We start from the raw sequence: 15,809 nt of genomic DNA on the forward strand, positions 1-15,809 counted from the left end.
ATCACCTCTCACAACCTTTCACTCTGTTATTGATTTCAGTTGACCATAATTTGACTCAGATTTCCATCAGATCAAGATGGAAACAATCTTGGAACAGCAGAGAAGTCACCATGAGGCTAGAGAAAGACTCATTGACTCTATGGTCAAGGAAATGCTTCACAAGAAAAATGGGGTAAGTACCTACTACAATTGCATTACAATGTTTGGTGATAATTTAAAGTTCACATTAAGTATGTATCAGTTAGGTGTTAAGATAGGTACTTATGTGGTTGTCGAGAATTATTTGAAATCTTACAACCCATAGGTACCTTCTTACTTATCTTTCCTGTGTAGGAGTGTAGGTATTTAATTTGTAAATTGGAGAGTCTTCTAGCTCTGCTATTTCATTCTTATGAAACTAAGGATTTACTTACAAGACCATAATATGTACCTATGCTTATACTTTACTTGGCCCATAAGATTGTGAAGGGTATTTTTAAAACTAATATTTATTCTTTTCTTATTTCAGCACAAAGAAACAATCAACAGTGACCACCGATTGAAGATGATGCTTGATCAGTACACAGAAAGTACCAACCGCTTGAAAGAACTCTATGAAGATGAGGTTACGTTACACCCTTTGTGAGCAAGAATACAGAAGTCAGTGATGTCGGTAATTATGCAGAAGTCATGTCCGTGGAAAAGAAAAGCTCCTTTTTGTATTTAACCTAACCCTATAATAACACTAATCACTGCTCTAATTGTGAAAACTCCTTTCTTGCGTTAAACCTAACCCTATAATAACCAGGGTCACTGCTTGTTTGTGCCAGTTCCTTTGGTAGCAATATTCCATGGACATGTCTTCTGCACAAGTACCAAATGTAGAACTCACGTGGGAAAAAGGTACTTCCAGAGCAATATTAAGCCTTTCACTTAGTTAAACCCTAAATGTGATGTCTCTTGGAGCAAGTGAGAAAGAAATGCTTTTGGTATCCTATGTAGTTGAATGCGTTTCTCCGAGTGAGGTGGAATTAGAGCTCCTTATCTTCTCATTTAGGTATTGGAAACCACAGAACATGTATGATTGAATAGCAAGTACTGTAGAACCTTGATTATTTCAACTAATTGGTACCGAGGGTAGTTGAAATAATTGAAAATCGGATGGAAAAGGGCACAAAATTTAGATACAAAAGAACAAAATGGTTAATAAATACCTTATTTTGAACTGATTTTGGGGTTGAAATAATAGAGTGTTGAAATAATCAAGGTTCTACTGTATTGAGAAATAATCAACATATTTAGGGAGGGCTACTCCAATCACCTCTCACAACCTTTCACTCTGTTATTGATTTCAGTTGACCATAATTTGACTCAGATTTCCATCAGATCAAGATGGAAACAATCTTGGAACAGCAGAGGAGTCACCATGAGGCTAGAGAAAGACTCATTGACTCTATGGTCAAGGAAATGCTTCACAAGAAAAATGGGGTAAGTACTACAATTGCATTACAGTGTTTGGTGATAATTTAAAGTTCACATTAAGTACATATCAGTTAGATTTTAAGATAGGTACTTATGTGATTGTCAAGAATTAGTTGAAATCTTACAACCTATAGGTACCTTCTTACTTATCTTTCCTGTGTAGGAGTGTAGGTATTTAATTTGTAAATTGGAGAGTCTTCTAGCTCTGCTATTTCATACTTATGAAACTAAGGATTTACAAGACCATAATATGTAGGTACCTATGCTTATACTTTACTTGGCCCATAAGATTGTGAAGGGTATTTTTAAAACTAATATTTATTCTTTTCTTATTTCAGCACAAAGAAACAATCAACAGTGACCACCGATTGAAGATGATGCTTGATCAGTACACAGAAAGTACCAACCGCTTGAAAGAACTCTATGAAGACAAGGATGGGTGTCGTAAAGAAGAGATTGCATCTCTCTCAGGACCTAATGAGTTTTCTGAATTCTATGCCAGACTGAAATCTATCAAAGAGTTTCACAGGAAACATCCTAATGAGGTCAGTTATAGGTGAAAGAAACTTTACTTTGAATTATCCAGAAAAGTTTTTCTTTATTGCTACTGAAAGAAACCTTACATTTTGAGTATCTGAAAAGGTTTTTCTTGATGGCTAAGATCACAAACCACACTCAGAGTTAAAATTTAACTCTTAGCTCAAGAAAAAATTCTCATACCGAAATTCTCTCATATTCTCATACTTTTTTCCTTCTTCTTTAATAATGAAATGGTTCTCTAAAGTTAAACCTTGTTTCCTTGATTTCAGATTTGTGTCCCAATGTCTGTGGAGTTTGACGAGCTGAATAGAATGCGAGAGAACCCTACCGAGGAGGCAAGCAACATGGTAGAGTTTAGTGATGAAGAGGGCTATGGCAAATATTTGGATCTACACGAGTGCTATGAGAAGTACATCAACTTGAAAGGTGTTGAGGTAAAAATACAAGACAAATTTTTACTTTCTTTCTGTTTCCCTTCCTTTGATTTAATAATATTTAATAATTATCTAACTTTTGAGCCCTCTTTAGTGGTCCAATTAACCTGTAATATGGGTTCATTCTACACTTACCTATGTGATATAGATAACAATAGGAGGTTCTAATATCATACATTACTTTTTTTTTGGTTTAATAAATAAATCGCTGAATGTTTTGGGTAATTTTTCAGTAGGGGGCTGGGAAATCCCCTTAGAGAGGAGGGGAAGCAGTGCTTCCTTAGTAATCCTCAGCTGTTATAAAGGACATAGCAATTTACATCTTGACTTTGTCGTGGAATCAATTCACTTTGAAAAACAATATTTACTGTTGACATTTTTTGTTCTGAAAATTTTAAATTTTTAATTAAAAAATGTAGGTATCTATGTATGTTTTTTTCTTTTTTTTTTCTTATGAAAATTCTACTTCTCTAATATTCCAGGTCCCCTACAATCCGAAGAATCTGCCTCTGGGTTGGGATGGAAAACCGATCCCCTATTGGTTGTACAAGCTACATGGTCTGAACATAAGCTACACGTGTGAGATATGTGGTAACTTTGTGTACAAGGGACCCAAAGCTTTCCAGAGACATTTTGCTGAGTGGAGACATGCTCATGGAATGAGGTAAGTTAATTCTATTAACTTTTTTTTCTTCTTAAAAATGATGGACTTGGGTCGTTAAGGTTGGTGGTTCGAGTCCAAGTCAAGTAAAAAAAAAAAGCTTAGTAAGATAGTAAGCCTTAGTATATTAATCGAGGAACAACATTTGTGAACAAGAAAACATCTATGCTTATACAATATTTCATTCTTATGAAACTAAGGATTTACTTACAAGACCATAATATGTACCTATGCTTATACTTTACTTGGCCCATAAGATTGTGAAGGGTATTTTTAAAACTAATATTTATTCTTTTCTTATTTCAGCACAAAGAAACAATCAACAGTGACCACCGATTGAAGATGATGCTTGATCAGTACACAGAAAGTACCAACCGCTTGAAAGAACTCTATGAAGACAAGGATGGGTGTCGTAAAGAAGAGATTGCATCTCTCTCAGGACCTAATGAGTTTTCTGAATTCTATGCCAGACTGAAATCTATCAAAGAGTTTCACAGGAAACATCCTAATGAGGTCAGTCATAGGTGAAAGAAACTTTACTTTGAATTATCCAGAAAAGTTTTTCTTTATTGCTACTGAAAGAAACCTTACATTTTGAGTATCTAAAAAGGTTTTTCTTGATGGCTAAGATCACAAACCACACTCAGAGTTAAAATTTAACTCTTAGCTCAAGAAAAAATTCTCATACCGAAATTCTCTCATATTCTCATACTTTTTTCCTTCTTCTTTAATAATGAAATGATTCTCTAAAGTTAAACCTTGTTTCCTTGTTTCCTTGATTTCAGATTTGTGTCCCAATGTCTGTGGAGTTTGACGAGCTGAATAGAATGCGAGAGAACCCTACCGAGGAGGCGTTCTCTAAAGTTAAACCTTGTTTCCTTGATTTCAGATTTGTGTCCCAATGTCTGTGGAGTTTGACGAGCTGAATAGAATGCGAGAGAACCCTACCGAGGAGGCAAGCAACATGGTAGAGTTTAGTGATGAAGAGGGCTATGGCAAATATTTGGATCTACACGAGTGCTATGAGAAGTACATCAACTTGAAAGGTGTTGAGGTAAAAATACAAGACAAATTTTTACTTTCTTTCTGTTTCCCTTCCTTTGATTTAATAATATTTAATATCTAACTTTTGAGCCCTCTTTAGTGGTCCAATTAACCTGTAATATGGGTTCATTCTACACTTACCTATGTGATATAGATAACAATAGGAGGTTCTAATATCATACATTACTTTTTTTTTTCTTCTTCCAGAAAGTGGATTACATTTCCTACCTGGCTCAATTCGACCGCCTTTTTGACATTCCTAAGGAGAGGAAGAATGCAGAATATCGGACCTATCTGACCATATTGCTGGATTATCTCAAAGGTTATGTGACCCGTGTAAAGCCTTTGCCGGTCCAATTGACCTGTAATATGGGTTCATTCTACACCTTACCTATGTAATATAGATAACAATAGGAGGTTCTAATATCATACATTACCTTTTTTTTCTTCTTCCAGAAAGTGGATTACATTTCCTACCTGGCTCAATTCGACCGCCTTTTTGACATTCCCAAGGAGAGGAAAAATGCTTCTTCCAGAAAGTGGATTACATTTCCTACCTGGCTCAATTCGACCGCCTTTTTGACATTCCCAAGGAGAGGAAGAATGCAGAATATCGGACCTATCTGACCATATTGCTGGATTATCTCAAAGGTTATGTGACCCGTGTAAAGCCTTTGCTGGTCCAATTGACCTGTAATATGGGTTCATTCTACACCTTACCTATGTGATATAGATAACAATAGGAGGTTCTAATATCATACATTACTTACTTTTCTTCTTCTAGAAAGTGGATTACATTTCCTACCTGGCTCAATTCGACCGCCTTTTTGACATTCCTAAAGAGAGGAAGAATGCAGAATATCGGACCTATCTGACCATATTGCTGGATTATCTCAAAGGTTATGTGACCCGTGTAAAGCCTTTGCTAGATGTGGAAAAAGATTGTAAGGCAGTACTCAAGGATTTCAGTGCTCAGTTTGATGCTGGAGCTTTTCAAGGATGGCCAGTGAGTGTTCTTTTCTTTTTACAAAGGTTTTCTTATTAGGTACCTACAGGACATTATAAACGTTTTCCCTCTCATTGTATTTTTGTCCTTTTCACTGCAGAGCAAATGGGCCTACTTATTATAATCCCTTAGAATATAATACAGGTACCTAAGTACTTTACTTTCTCTCCATTACTGCTTTCTATTACTTTCCATTTCCTCTGTTAGTTGTAGGTATGACCCCTTGCGTATTGAAAATGCAAAATCTCAGCTCTTTTGAATAGAGGGCCTACTGCTTAGTTGCTTACTTATTATAATCCATTAGAATATAATACAGGTACCTACTTCACTTTCTCTCCATTACTGCTTTCTCCTACTTTCCATTTCCTCTGTTAGTTGTAGGTATGACCCCTTGCGTATTGAAAATGCAAAATCTCAGCTCTTTTGAATAGAGGGCCTACTCACTGCAGAGCAAATGTGCTTAGTTGCTTACTTATTATAATCCATTAGAATATAATACAGGTACCTACTTTACTTTCTCTCCATTACTGCTTTCTCTTACTTTCCATTTCCTCTGTTAGTTGTAGGTATGACCCCTTGCGTATTGAAAATGCAAAATCTCAGCTCTTTTGAATAGAGGGCCTACTTTTTATTCCACATTATATTGGGTAATCCGGTGAAATTTTCGATGGTCAGCTTTTAGTGCCAAAACAAAACGTTTTTCTTGGTTTTTTATTTACCTAATCAGACTTGTGACTTGTTTAAACTTTCAGAAAGAGGCAGGCAGTGTACTCACTCACGTGGGAGCTCACTTGGATTTGAGTGCGTCTTTCCCTTTTTTTTCTTACAAATATGTAGGTACATAACCTTATTTACCACCCTATACTGCGAGTAGGTATTAGACTACCAACTTTTGTGATACACGTTAAAGCTACCTCCAGTTATGCAAATTCCATAAAAAAAAAGCTAACCCTTGAACTCATGCCACTTCTCAAGATCAGGCTCACCAGAGTATCAACTTTGCCGACTTTGCTAAATTCTCTTCTTTGAGCATTCAATTTTATAACGTGAATCAAATCTGCATCTAAAAGAAGTCGTAAATTCTCTATCTCACACGAGTTGCCAGTTTATTTCCATCAATATTCGGGTTGGTTGGGTCACTGTTCCATAGCATTTCTAATCTTCTCATGTACTGCTTCCTATTGGCGTCGAGTTCAGTAGAAATATAGTATGACCCCATTTCTGCCACTTTTCTGGAACTTGAATTCTAAAATCACCAGGAGATCGGCATACTGTAGGTATAGGTTCGTATAAGTAGGTATGGGCTTTTGATTTTTTTTTTTTCAAGAGGTTTGATAGAGGAAACTGTAACTTCCAAGGTCTTGTCGTCCCAAAAGGGAAAAGAGAAGGAAGACAGGATAGGAGAAAGCCAGCCGTTCCGGGAACGAACCTTATCCCCTTTTGCAAATTTCACTACACGACACTGCCGAGTTGAGAGAATTTGCAATCTTGTTTCTCTTTTTTCTTCTTCATTCGCTATCTGACTTGCAAATTTCACTACACGACACTGCCGAGTTGAGAGAATTTGCAATCTTGTTTCTCTTTTTTCTTCTTCATTCGCTCTCTGACGTGAATGTCTTTATATCGCTTACCAACCAGATTTTTACGAGATCTGCCAGCAGTCGGTCTCTGTGGTCTGCAATGATAAATTAGACCGCAGCGACACTCGACCCCAAGATTGCGTGTTCGATACCCTGCTCGTCGGAATAATTAGGTTTCTACTTACCTTTCATTAGAAGGGGGAAATCGTGGTGGTTAGTCTTTGATACAAAAGTCTGTTTCTCTTAGCTTAGAGTCAGTAAAAAGTGACCAATCTCATATCGTTCACTTAATTTGTTACCAATAAGTTGGACGAAATAATTAAGATTCTACTTGCCTTTAATTCAGTAGAGGTGGTTAACCCTTGTACGAAAGTTTGTTCCTTTACCTGAAAGTGAAGAATTATCAATAGGTAAGTTCAGTCAGAATAATTAGGTTAATATTGTCTACTTATCCTTTGTAGAGGTGGTTAACCCTTGTAGGTACAAAAGTTTGTTCCTTTACCTGAAAGTGAAGAATTATCAATAGGTAAGTTCAGTCAGAATAATTAGGTTAATATTGTCTACTTATCCTTTTTACCTTTAATTAAGTACCTAGAGGTGGTTAACCCTTGTACAAAAGTTTGTTCCTTTACCTGAAAGTGAAGAATTATCAATAGGTAAGTTGAGTCAGAATAATTAGGTTAATATTTTCTGCTTATCCTTTATTTAGAAGGGAAAAATTGGTTTTTAATGTTTGATAGGTACAAAAGCTTCGAGTATAGAGGGATCACTGATAAGTAGGTTATTTAGAGGGTGATTGGTAAACCCATTGCCGGCATCAGTGACCCTATTTACAGGTAAATCTCTGATGGTAAATACCGAATATAATGTGTCATATAATGTGGTACCTACATAATGTAACAACATTATTTTTTACATGTGTAGGTAACTACATTAGGTACCTACTTTACAGTTTACATTAGAAATGTAGGTAAGTTTACAAAATCAGGTCACTCTTAAGTGAAGGCTCGAAAGATTCATCGATCACAAGTGATGACAATGTGTTGAGCAAAATGAGAAAACAATAAAAATCGAAGTATCTGAGAACGACTTAACAACCATTTTGTTTTCAGTGGCACATACATGTGTGCTAAATCAGGTCCTGCCAGCCTATTTAATTCCCGCCCGGGCGGGTTTTATTCTGAACGGATAATATTCGTTCTCGGAACGGCTGGCTTTCTTCTATCCTGTCTTCCTTCTCTCTTCGATTTCGGGACTATAAAACCTTAGCAAATACAGATCCCTCTGTCAAACGAAAAAAACCCAGATCCATGAGGTCCTAACCATCCTGAGTCATTTTGAAAGTCTCCTACAAAAGGAAACTAAAACCGAAGCTTCAATGGTCCGGGGCACACTTTGAAATTAAAGTCAATCCTATGGGATTCAGAAGTCTGATTGTTTATTTTAATCCAGAGTACAAAATTGACCAAATGGTTTAATCCAATAGGAATAGATTAAATATCAAAGAGGGACCCCGACTCCGATCATGAAAAAGATATGTACCTAGGTATATCCTCGTAATTTGGTTTAGTGTTTAGTGGATGTGCCACATTTAACAAGCAAAAAGATCAGGTTATTCAGGGTTTTTCAGGTTGGTTTCTTCAATCGACCGAAGTCGATGGTGTGATCAACATTGTGAGGACGCTTCTTTAGAGAGCACCTAGCTCCTAGCTGTCATCAGTGGCTGTCCAGCCATCAGCTTCTTCTTCTTGTCTGGCCCTGGCCATCAGCTAATTCTTCGAATTCCGCCACTGGAACTGAATTGGTGTATGAAAGATTGGGTGATTCCCAGATCCATGAAGTCCTAACCATACTGAGTCATTTTGAAAGTCTCCTACAAAAGGAAACTAAAACCGAAGCTTCAATGGTCCGGGGCACACTTTGAAATTAAAGTCAATCCTATGGGATTCAGAAGTCTGATTGTTTATTTTAATCCAGAGTACAAATTGACCAAATGGTTTAATCCAATAGGAATAGATTAAATATCAAAGAGGGACCCCGACTCCGATCAATCCATAATCGTTCCATCATGGGACGGGTCGACTCCGATCATGAAAAAGATATGACGTATATTCTCGTAATTTGGTTTAGTGGATGTGCCACATTTACCAAGCAAAAAGATCAGGTTATTCAGGGTTTTTCATTTTGGTTTCTTCAATCGACCTAAGTCGATGGTGTGATCAACATTGTGGGGACGCTGCTTTAGAGAGCACCTAGCTGTCATCAGTGGCTGTCCAGCCATCAGCTTCTTCTTCTTGTCTGGCCCTGGCCATCAGCTAAGTAATTCTTCGAATTCCGCCACTGGAACTGAATTGGTGTATGAAAGATTGGGTGATTTTATTAAACAAATAACCAAATCAATAAAATCTTATTGTCCTCAGCACAGAGTGATTGCAAGTACTCGGTGATTGTTTGTGACAAGACGATCCTTTCAATCCAGCAGGTCGAATTTAGGTAGGCAAAAATTTTTTCAACATCAATTTAATGATGTTGAATACTTTTACTGCCCAAAGTGCCCAAAAGTTGTAGGTTTGTGAACAAGCGTAGCGGAGGATAAAACCCTCAAAGATTTAAAAAAAAAAATCATCCCATAAATAATAGGTAATAATAAAAATAAATAAATCAAAGTCCCTTTCCGAATATCATAACAAGAACTCAGCTCGCTAGATGCACACCACCTATTCTCCTAAACCCGTGGATCTTATTGTGTTCAGAACTGGATTCCTCGCATAGCAGCGGCCTACTTTAAGTCTAGATTCTTGTAGTACTTTCAACTCTGCAGCGAGTCATCTGGTTCTGAAGACCTCAGTCGTCACATGCACTGTAACCTGTGCGTCCGGTTTTCGAGTTGTTTTTTCCTATTATATTTTCTGTCATAACTTCTGGACTGATTTGGAACTATCGGTCATAACTTTTGGAATGTTTTAGGCGTTTTCGCGCACCCTTTTTTTGGTGGGCTCTTTGTAAATAACTCGTAATTGTTGAATTTTCTCGCATTTATATAATTTGTTTTAATTTTATTATAATTTTTCGTTTTAATTTTTTTTACTTTTTAGTTTAGTCTTTCATTTTCTGTCATAACTTCTGGACTGATTTGGAACTATCGGTCATAACTTTTGGAATGTTTTAGGCGTTTTCCTGCACCCTTTTTTTTGGTGGGCTCTTTGTAAATAACTCGTAAACTTGTTGAATTTTCTCGCATTTATATAATTTGTTTTAATTTTATTATAATTTTTCGTTTTATTTATTTTTTTTTTACTTTTTAGTCTTTTTACACGTTATTTTTCCCGATATATTGCGTTACAAGTGTGTTACTTTTTTCGGAATTTTGTACAGTTTCCTTTTTTGTTAATTCAATTTTCCTTTTTTTATCGTGCGTCTAGTGTTTTTGTTGGTACTAAACTTTTGACCTTTCTTTGTAGACCTTTGACCTTTTTCTAGTGTTTGTGCAAATAGTTTTCCCAAATGTTGGATTTGGATTGAAAGTTTCGATTCTTTGGATTACCTCCTTACTCTCGGACTTCGGGATACAACTTTAGTTTCCTTTTTTGTCAATTCCATTTTCCTTTTTTTATCGTGCGTCTAGTGTTTTTGTAGGTACTAAACTTTTGACCTTTCTTTGTAGACCTTTGACCTTTTTTTGGTGTTTGTGCATGTTAATTCCATTTTCCTTTTTTTTTTTATCGTGCGTCTAGTGTTTTTGTAGGTACTAAACTTTTGACCTTTCTTTGTAGACCTTTGACCTTTTTTTGGTGTTTGTGCAAATAGTTTTCCCAAATGTTGGATTTGGATTGAAAGTTTTGATTCTTTGGATTACCTCCTTACTCTCGGACTTCGGGATACAACTTTATTCAAACAAAGACTACGAATTTGACTTGGAGTTATTGGTGAGTTTGAAATATTTCCTAATTTCTTATCAACTTACCCACTTAGATACCTACCGTAAATCGTAAGCACTTTGGTCTTCTTTTAGTAATGAGGTAAAGAACTTTAATTTTCTTTTTGTAATGAGGTAAAAACTTTGGTCTTCTTTTAATAATGAAGTAACGTCACCATCAAAGCCTTTTCTTTTTTCTTCACTTTGGCTTACGAACTTTTTTCTAGGGTTTACTAAACTCAAGCTTACCTCCTGCTTGGCAAGCTCTGTAAGAACTTTGGTCTTCTTTTAGTAATGAGGTAAAGAACTTTAATCTTCTTTTTGTAATGAGGTAAAAAACTTTGGTCTTCTTTTAATAATGAAGTAACGTCACCATCAAAGCCTTTTCTTTTCTTTTTTCTTCACTTTGGCTTACGAACTTTTTTCTAGGGTTTACTAAACTCAAGCTTACCTCCTGCTTGGCAAGCTCTGTAAGCAAGAATGTGGACCTAATAAAGCGAACCTCTATTATCTTAATGTTCGGCATCTAATGATAACATAACATAACATACCTCTTTGGTTTAAATTACCTCTTTGTTGGCGAGACTAATGGATCCAAAGAGGAATCACGAACCACTTTAGGAAACAAGGATACGAGATATAGTAATTTCTTCTTTGCTTTCCAAGAAGAACCAAGGCTCCAATTTTTTTTCCCCTAGCTAATGCTACTGTCTCCTTGCTGCTCACTTGTAGGAATAATTCTTCTGACAAGACTGGTGAGCTTTAATTGATGATGTTGGTATCCATCACATCTACTATAGTTGCATTTTACATGTGGGCAGTTACCTATGAAATAAGGAATCTCGACCGTTAAGCTTTGTCCAGTTTGTGTCCACACATAGTCGACGCTGCCGACCGATGGGCGATCGACGGCGTCGACTATGTGTGGACACATCTTGACACTCAAAGAAAAGTACAAAGGCATGTTGTGGAACTTTCACGATCACGAGACTATACGTGAGGTATAAGTAAGGAAGTACAAGTAAAGACATACCAACTTTACTGAACTTTGGAAAGTCCAAATAATTAAAAGGCAACAGGTATTGTTAAGGACTTGTACTCTGCAATCAAAGATTTCCTCTACATCTGGGTGTACCCAGTCTTGGTCAATGTCTAGAGTTGATTGATGATGTTGGTATCCATCACATCTACTATAGTTGCATTTTACATGTGAGCAGTTCAGCAGTTACCTATGAAATAAGGAATCTCGACCGTTAAGCTGTGTCCAGTTTGTGTCCACACATAGTCGACGCTGCCGACCGATGGGCGATCGACGGCGTCGACTATGTGCGGTCACATCTTGACACTCAAAGAAAAGTACAAAGGCATGCCCGGTTGTGGAACTTTCACGATCACGAGACTATACGTGAGGTATAAGTAAGGAAGTACAAGCAAAGACATACCAACTTTACTGAACTTTGGAAAGTCCAAATTAAAAAGCAACAGGTATTGTTAAGGACTTGTACTCTGCAATCAAAGATTTCCTCTACATCTGGGTGTACCCAGTCTTGGTCAATGTCTAGAGTTGCAACACGGTCATTTCCTCCTACGGGAATCGAACCCCGCGCTTCCTGAGAGCGATGAACTGCTAATGCACGGATAATGATCTTAACCTTGTAAATTGAGACGAAACAGTGGGCGTGTGTGGCGAAGATAGAATCTTTGCTCGTGATGAGTAGTCATTGTGTAAATCTAGTAACTAACCAACTGGTAACAGTAATCAGATATGTTCCATCTGTAATACCATTTGGTCTAGGACAGTCTAGGTTGTCTGGGTTACCTCTAGTGATTGGTAGGTGATGGATGAAATAGAGACAATCAAAAGACATGAAGAAATGGTTGTCTGTTGTATCAAAAGACGATTAATTGGACCTATTAATCCAATCTAGCATAGCTACATAACTAAGAAATGATTTAACTGTGAGATTACCTTTAATTTGTTGTTTTGTCAGATTTAGTGTATTTTTGGGCAATTTAGCCGGAATCTTTGCTCGTGATGAGTAGTCATTGTGTAAATCTAGTAACTAACCAACTGGTAACAGTAATCAGATATATTATGTTCCATCTGTAATACCATTTGGTCTAGGACAGTCTAGGTTGTCTGGGTTACCTCTAGTGATTGGAAGGTGATGGATGAAATAGAGACAATCAAAAGACATGAAGAAATGGTGGTCTGTTGTATCACAAGACGATTAATTGGACCTATTAATCCAATCTAGCACAGCTACATAACTAAGAAATGATTTAACTGTGAGATTACCTTTAATTTGTTGTTTTGTCAAATTTAGTGTATTTTTGGGCAATTTAGCCAACTAATCCAACCAATCATTACTGAAATACATGTTCAATTCAAAGTTTATACCCCAGAAGGAACAATGAAGCTAAGCAACTTCGAGCGTGATGAAAATTGGAACTAAATTGGAACTACTTTCCAGTTCTTTCCTATATAAGTCCTTTCGTTTCAGATATTTCCAAGTTCTTTAGTTACTGTAGGTATAAGCTCCCAATATTCTTTCCAATATAAAGCTATGATTATGAACTAGGTACATACGCATAGTTCCTTCTTCCTGAAATCTCCAAGAGCTCTGACTATTAGGTGCGATGATTATTTGACTAGCAATTCGTTTGTTTTGACAGTCATGGTTCCCAAGTCAGTAGTACATTGGTTCGCTGCACCTTGACAGCATTGCTGAGTACCTCTAGCTATGTCATTAATAACATACTGCAAGATTCTGAAAGTGAATTGGTGAGCCTCTCGAGGTCTGGTTTTGTTTCCTACATTTTCCGCTCTGGATATTTCCTTCGTGATGCGCACCTTCAAATTAATGACAGGTTTGGTGATGGGCGGATAGGTGGAGCTCTAGTAAAATTTGGAGTACTCTTAGGTGCAATTGAAATATGTATTATCAAATGACAGACTACCAATGATCGAGGTACGACGTCAAATGACGGAGGAAATGTCATAACGATTGGATCATTCGAATATCAATGATAATATATGTTAGACAAAGATCCAATGTTATTTTTGTTTTCTTCTTCTAATACTCGTTCCTATATGAAGAAATTTGGCAATTTTCGATTTCCAGCAAGCAGCAATAAACTATGTTTAACTCTTTGGAGTAATTTGACGTAACAAGTAACAAGCTATCGGTTGTAATCAGCAGACCATGTTGTCATTATTGCAAAGTCCATATTACCCTTCCAATTCTTATTGAAATACAAGTATAATTTTGGAGAAAAATATCTTTCAGAGATACCTAACGGGGGAAAAAAACATCAGCCTTTTGCATTCACAACATTTTGAAGGGGCAATATGAACTTCCGTTTTATACGTTACGTAAATGGGCCGTTTTGCAAAAAAAATTGCAAATTTAAAAAATGCCATTTTAATCATCAAAATTTCATCTACATGATGCCGTTTATTTCATTCCTTAATTCCCAGCCGTTTCTGAGATATAAGCGTGGTTCGCAAATCACGAACCACCCTGTATAGTGTGCAAGTCACCCATCCATTTATTGGCCTTCCTTGGCGTAGCTTAACATAGGTAACGCTAAAACCGGTCTTAAATGATCGGCTGAAGTGTTATCTAAAACTTTCTCGCTTTGAGTTTATAGGTCGTCGCGACAAATTTCGAGATCAGAGCTCATTTGTGTGAGAAAATGTGAAAAAAATCCCCCAAAAACCAGTTTTTTTGGCTTTATGGTTTTCTGGACAAAATTTGCACCACCATTTTCGTGTTCCTGGTAAAAAGACCTTTAATTTGATATATAGGTCGACTAGGTTTGGATAAGTCCTTCTATGGGGACAGACCGACCGACAGACGACACCGAGGCGAAAACAATAGTCCGTCCCTTATACCTTTTTATTACTTTATTGTAATAATAAAGGAAGGACGGACTAAAAAGCTATTTTATCTTGTGATGTTTTTACCGCAGGCTCAATTAAAGTCTTTTCCTAGGACTTCTTTTACAATTATTTGGCTTTTGTCTCGATGGTGTACTTAGTGGTCAAGACGCTCGCCTGATAAGTTTTGTCTTGTGATGTTTTTACCGCAGGCTGAATTAAAGTCTTTTCCTAGGACTTCTTTTACAATTATTTGGCTTTTGTCTCGATGGTGTACTTAGTGGTCAAGACGCTCGCCTGATAAACAGGAGAGTGTGGGTCCAAAGGCTTAAATCTTCTATTCCAAACGTTGCTGGTATGGAATTTTATCAATCTTGAAAATTTTACCACAATAATAGTAGAATAGCTTATGTTGGAGAAAAGGTACTCCTTAGTCCTATTCGACCAATATAAATCAGCAATATTATTTAAAGTCTCCAACAAAATGGCCGAGGTAAGGTCAGACCATGATCTTAGTTCTTTATAAGTAGTGTTTGAATTCAGATGTTACTATGTACTTATGTAGGTATAGTTAATCTAGTACTATCAGAATTCCATTATTTACGATAACTTTATTCCAACATTTATCTATTATGTCATATCCCTGGAAGACATTCAATCCACATCCTATTAACTTTTTATGTATGTTTTAATCTTATGTGTCCGTTTGACCGAGCCGTACATGTGTTATGCATTATATTGACTACATCAAGAGCTGCAACTATATGTCGATACAAAACTGTATTACATAGTTTAAAGTTCTGTTAGTCTTATTTACTTTTTATGTTTTAATCTTATGTGTCCGTTTGACCGAGCAGTTAATGTGTTATGCATTATATTGACTACATCAAGAGCTGCAACTATATGTCGAAGATTTCTATTAGTTCTCAGCACTCTATCCAGTTGATATAACGTGTATGATTACCATTCTATTGGCTTTCAAGTTCTCATTATATCCATTAATATGCAAAATAACAGCAAACAGGCAAACACATCCCAAGATCTTTCCTGTCAAAGTTCAAAGGCGCTCGAATCAAGGTCATGATTCAAGAACTAGCATAAACATTCGAGATACCAGCACATATCCTGTACATGCCTATCTGGTGAGACTTGTGAGATATACATATTATGGGTAGGTAGTGTTAACTTGAATGGTGAAAGTCCGTTACCTAGAAGTTAATGTGTAACTCTCAAGACACTACTAAGTGGTAGTTGTAAGGGTTTGATGGCAGAGATTGCCTTAGG

General features: G+C 36.7%; 1 protein-coding gene across 1 annotated transcript in view; it reads left to right on the forward strand.

The window, feature by feature from the left end:
- Positions 1–43: 43 nt before the first annotated feature.
- Positions 44–15,809, forward strand: part of LOC103518661 (splicing factor 3A subunit 3-like) — a gene marked incomplete at its 3' end in the record, with an annotated part of 32,552 nt that continues 16,786 nt past the window's right edge. The window contains exons 1-6 of the mRNA XM_026830397.1: positions 44–172; positions 509–573; positions 3,468–3,609; positions 3,986–4,150; positions 4,925–5,146; positions 5,899–5,949. Coding sequence (XP_026686198.1) covers positions 77–172; positions 509–573; positions 3,468–3,609; positions 3,986–4,150; positions 4,925–5,146; positions 5,899–5,949 — 741 coding nt within the window. The remainder of the gene's footprint in view (positions 173–508; positions 574–3,467; positions 3,610–3,985; positions 4,151–4,924; positions 5,147–5,898; positions 5,950–15,809) is intronic.

This window comes from Diaphorina citri, unplaced genomic scaffold (genome assembly GCF_000475195.1).
Source record: "Diaphorina citri unplaced genomic scaffold, Diaci psyllid genome assembly version 1.1 scaffold2294, whole genome shotgun sequence".
NCBI classification, from domain to species: domain Eukaryota; kingdom Metazoa; phylum Arthropoda; class Insecta; order Hemiptera; family Psyllidae; genus Diaphorina; species Diaphorina citri.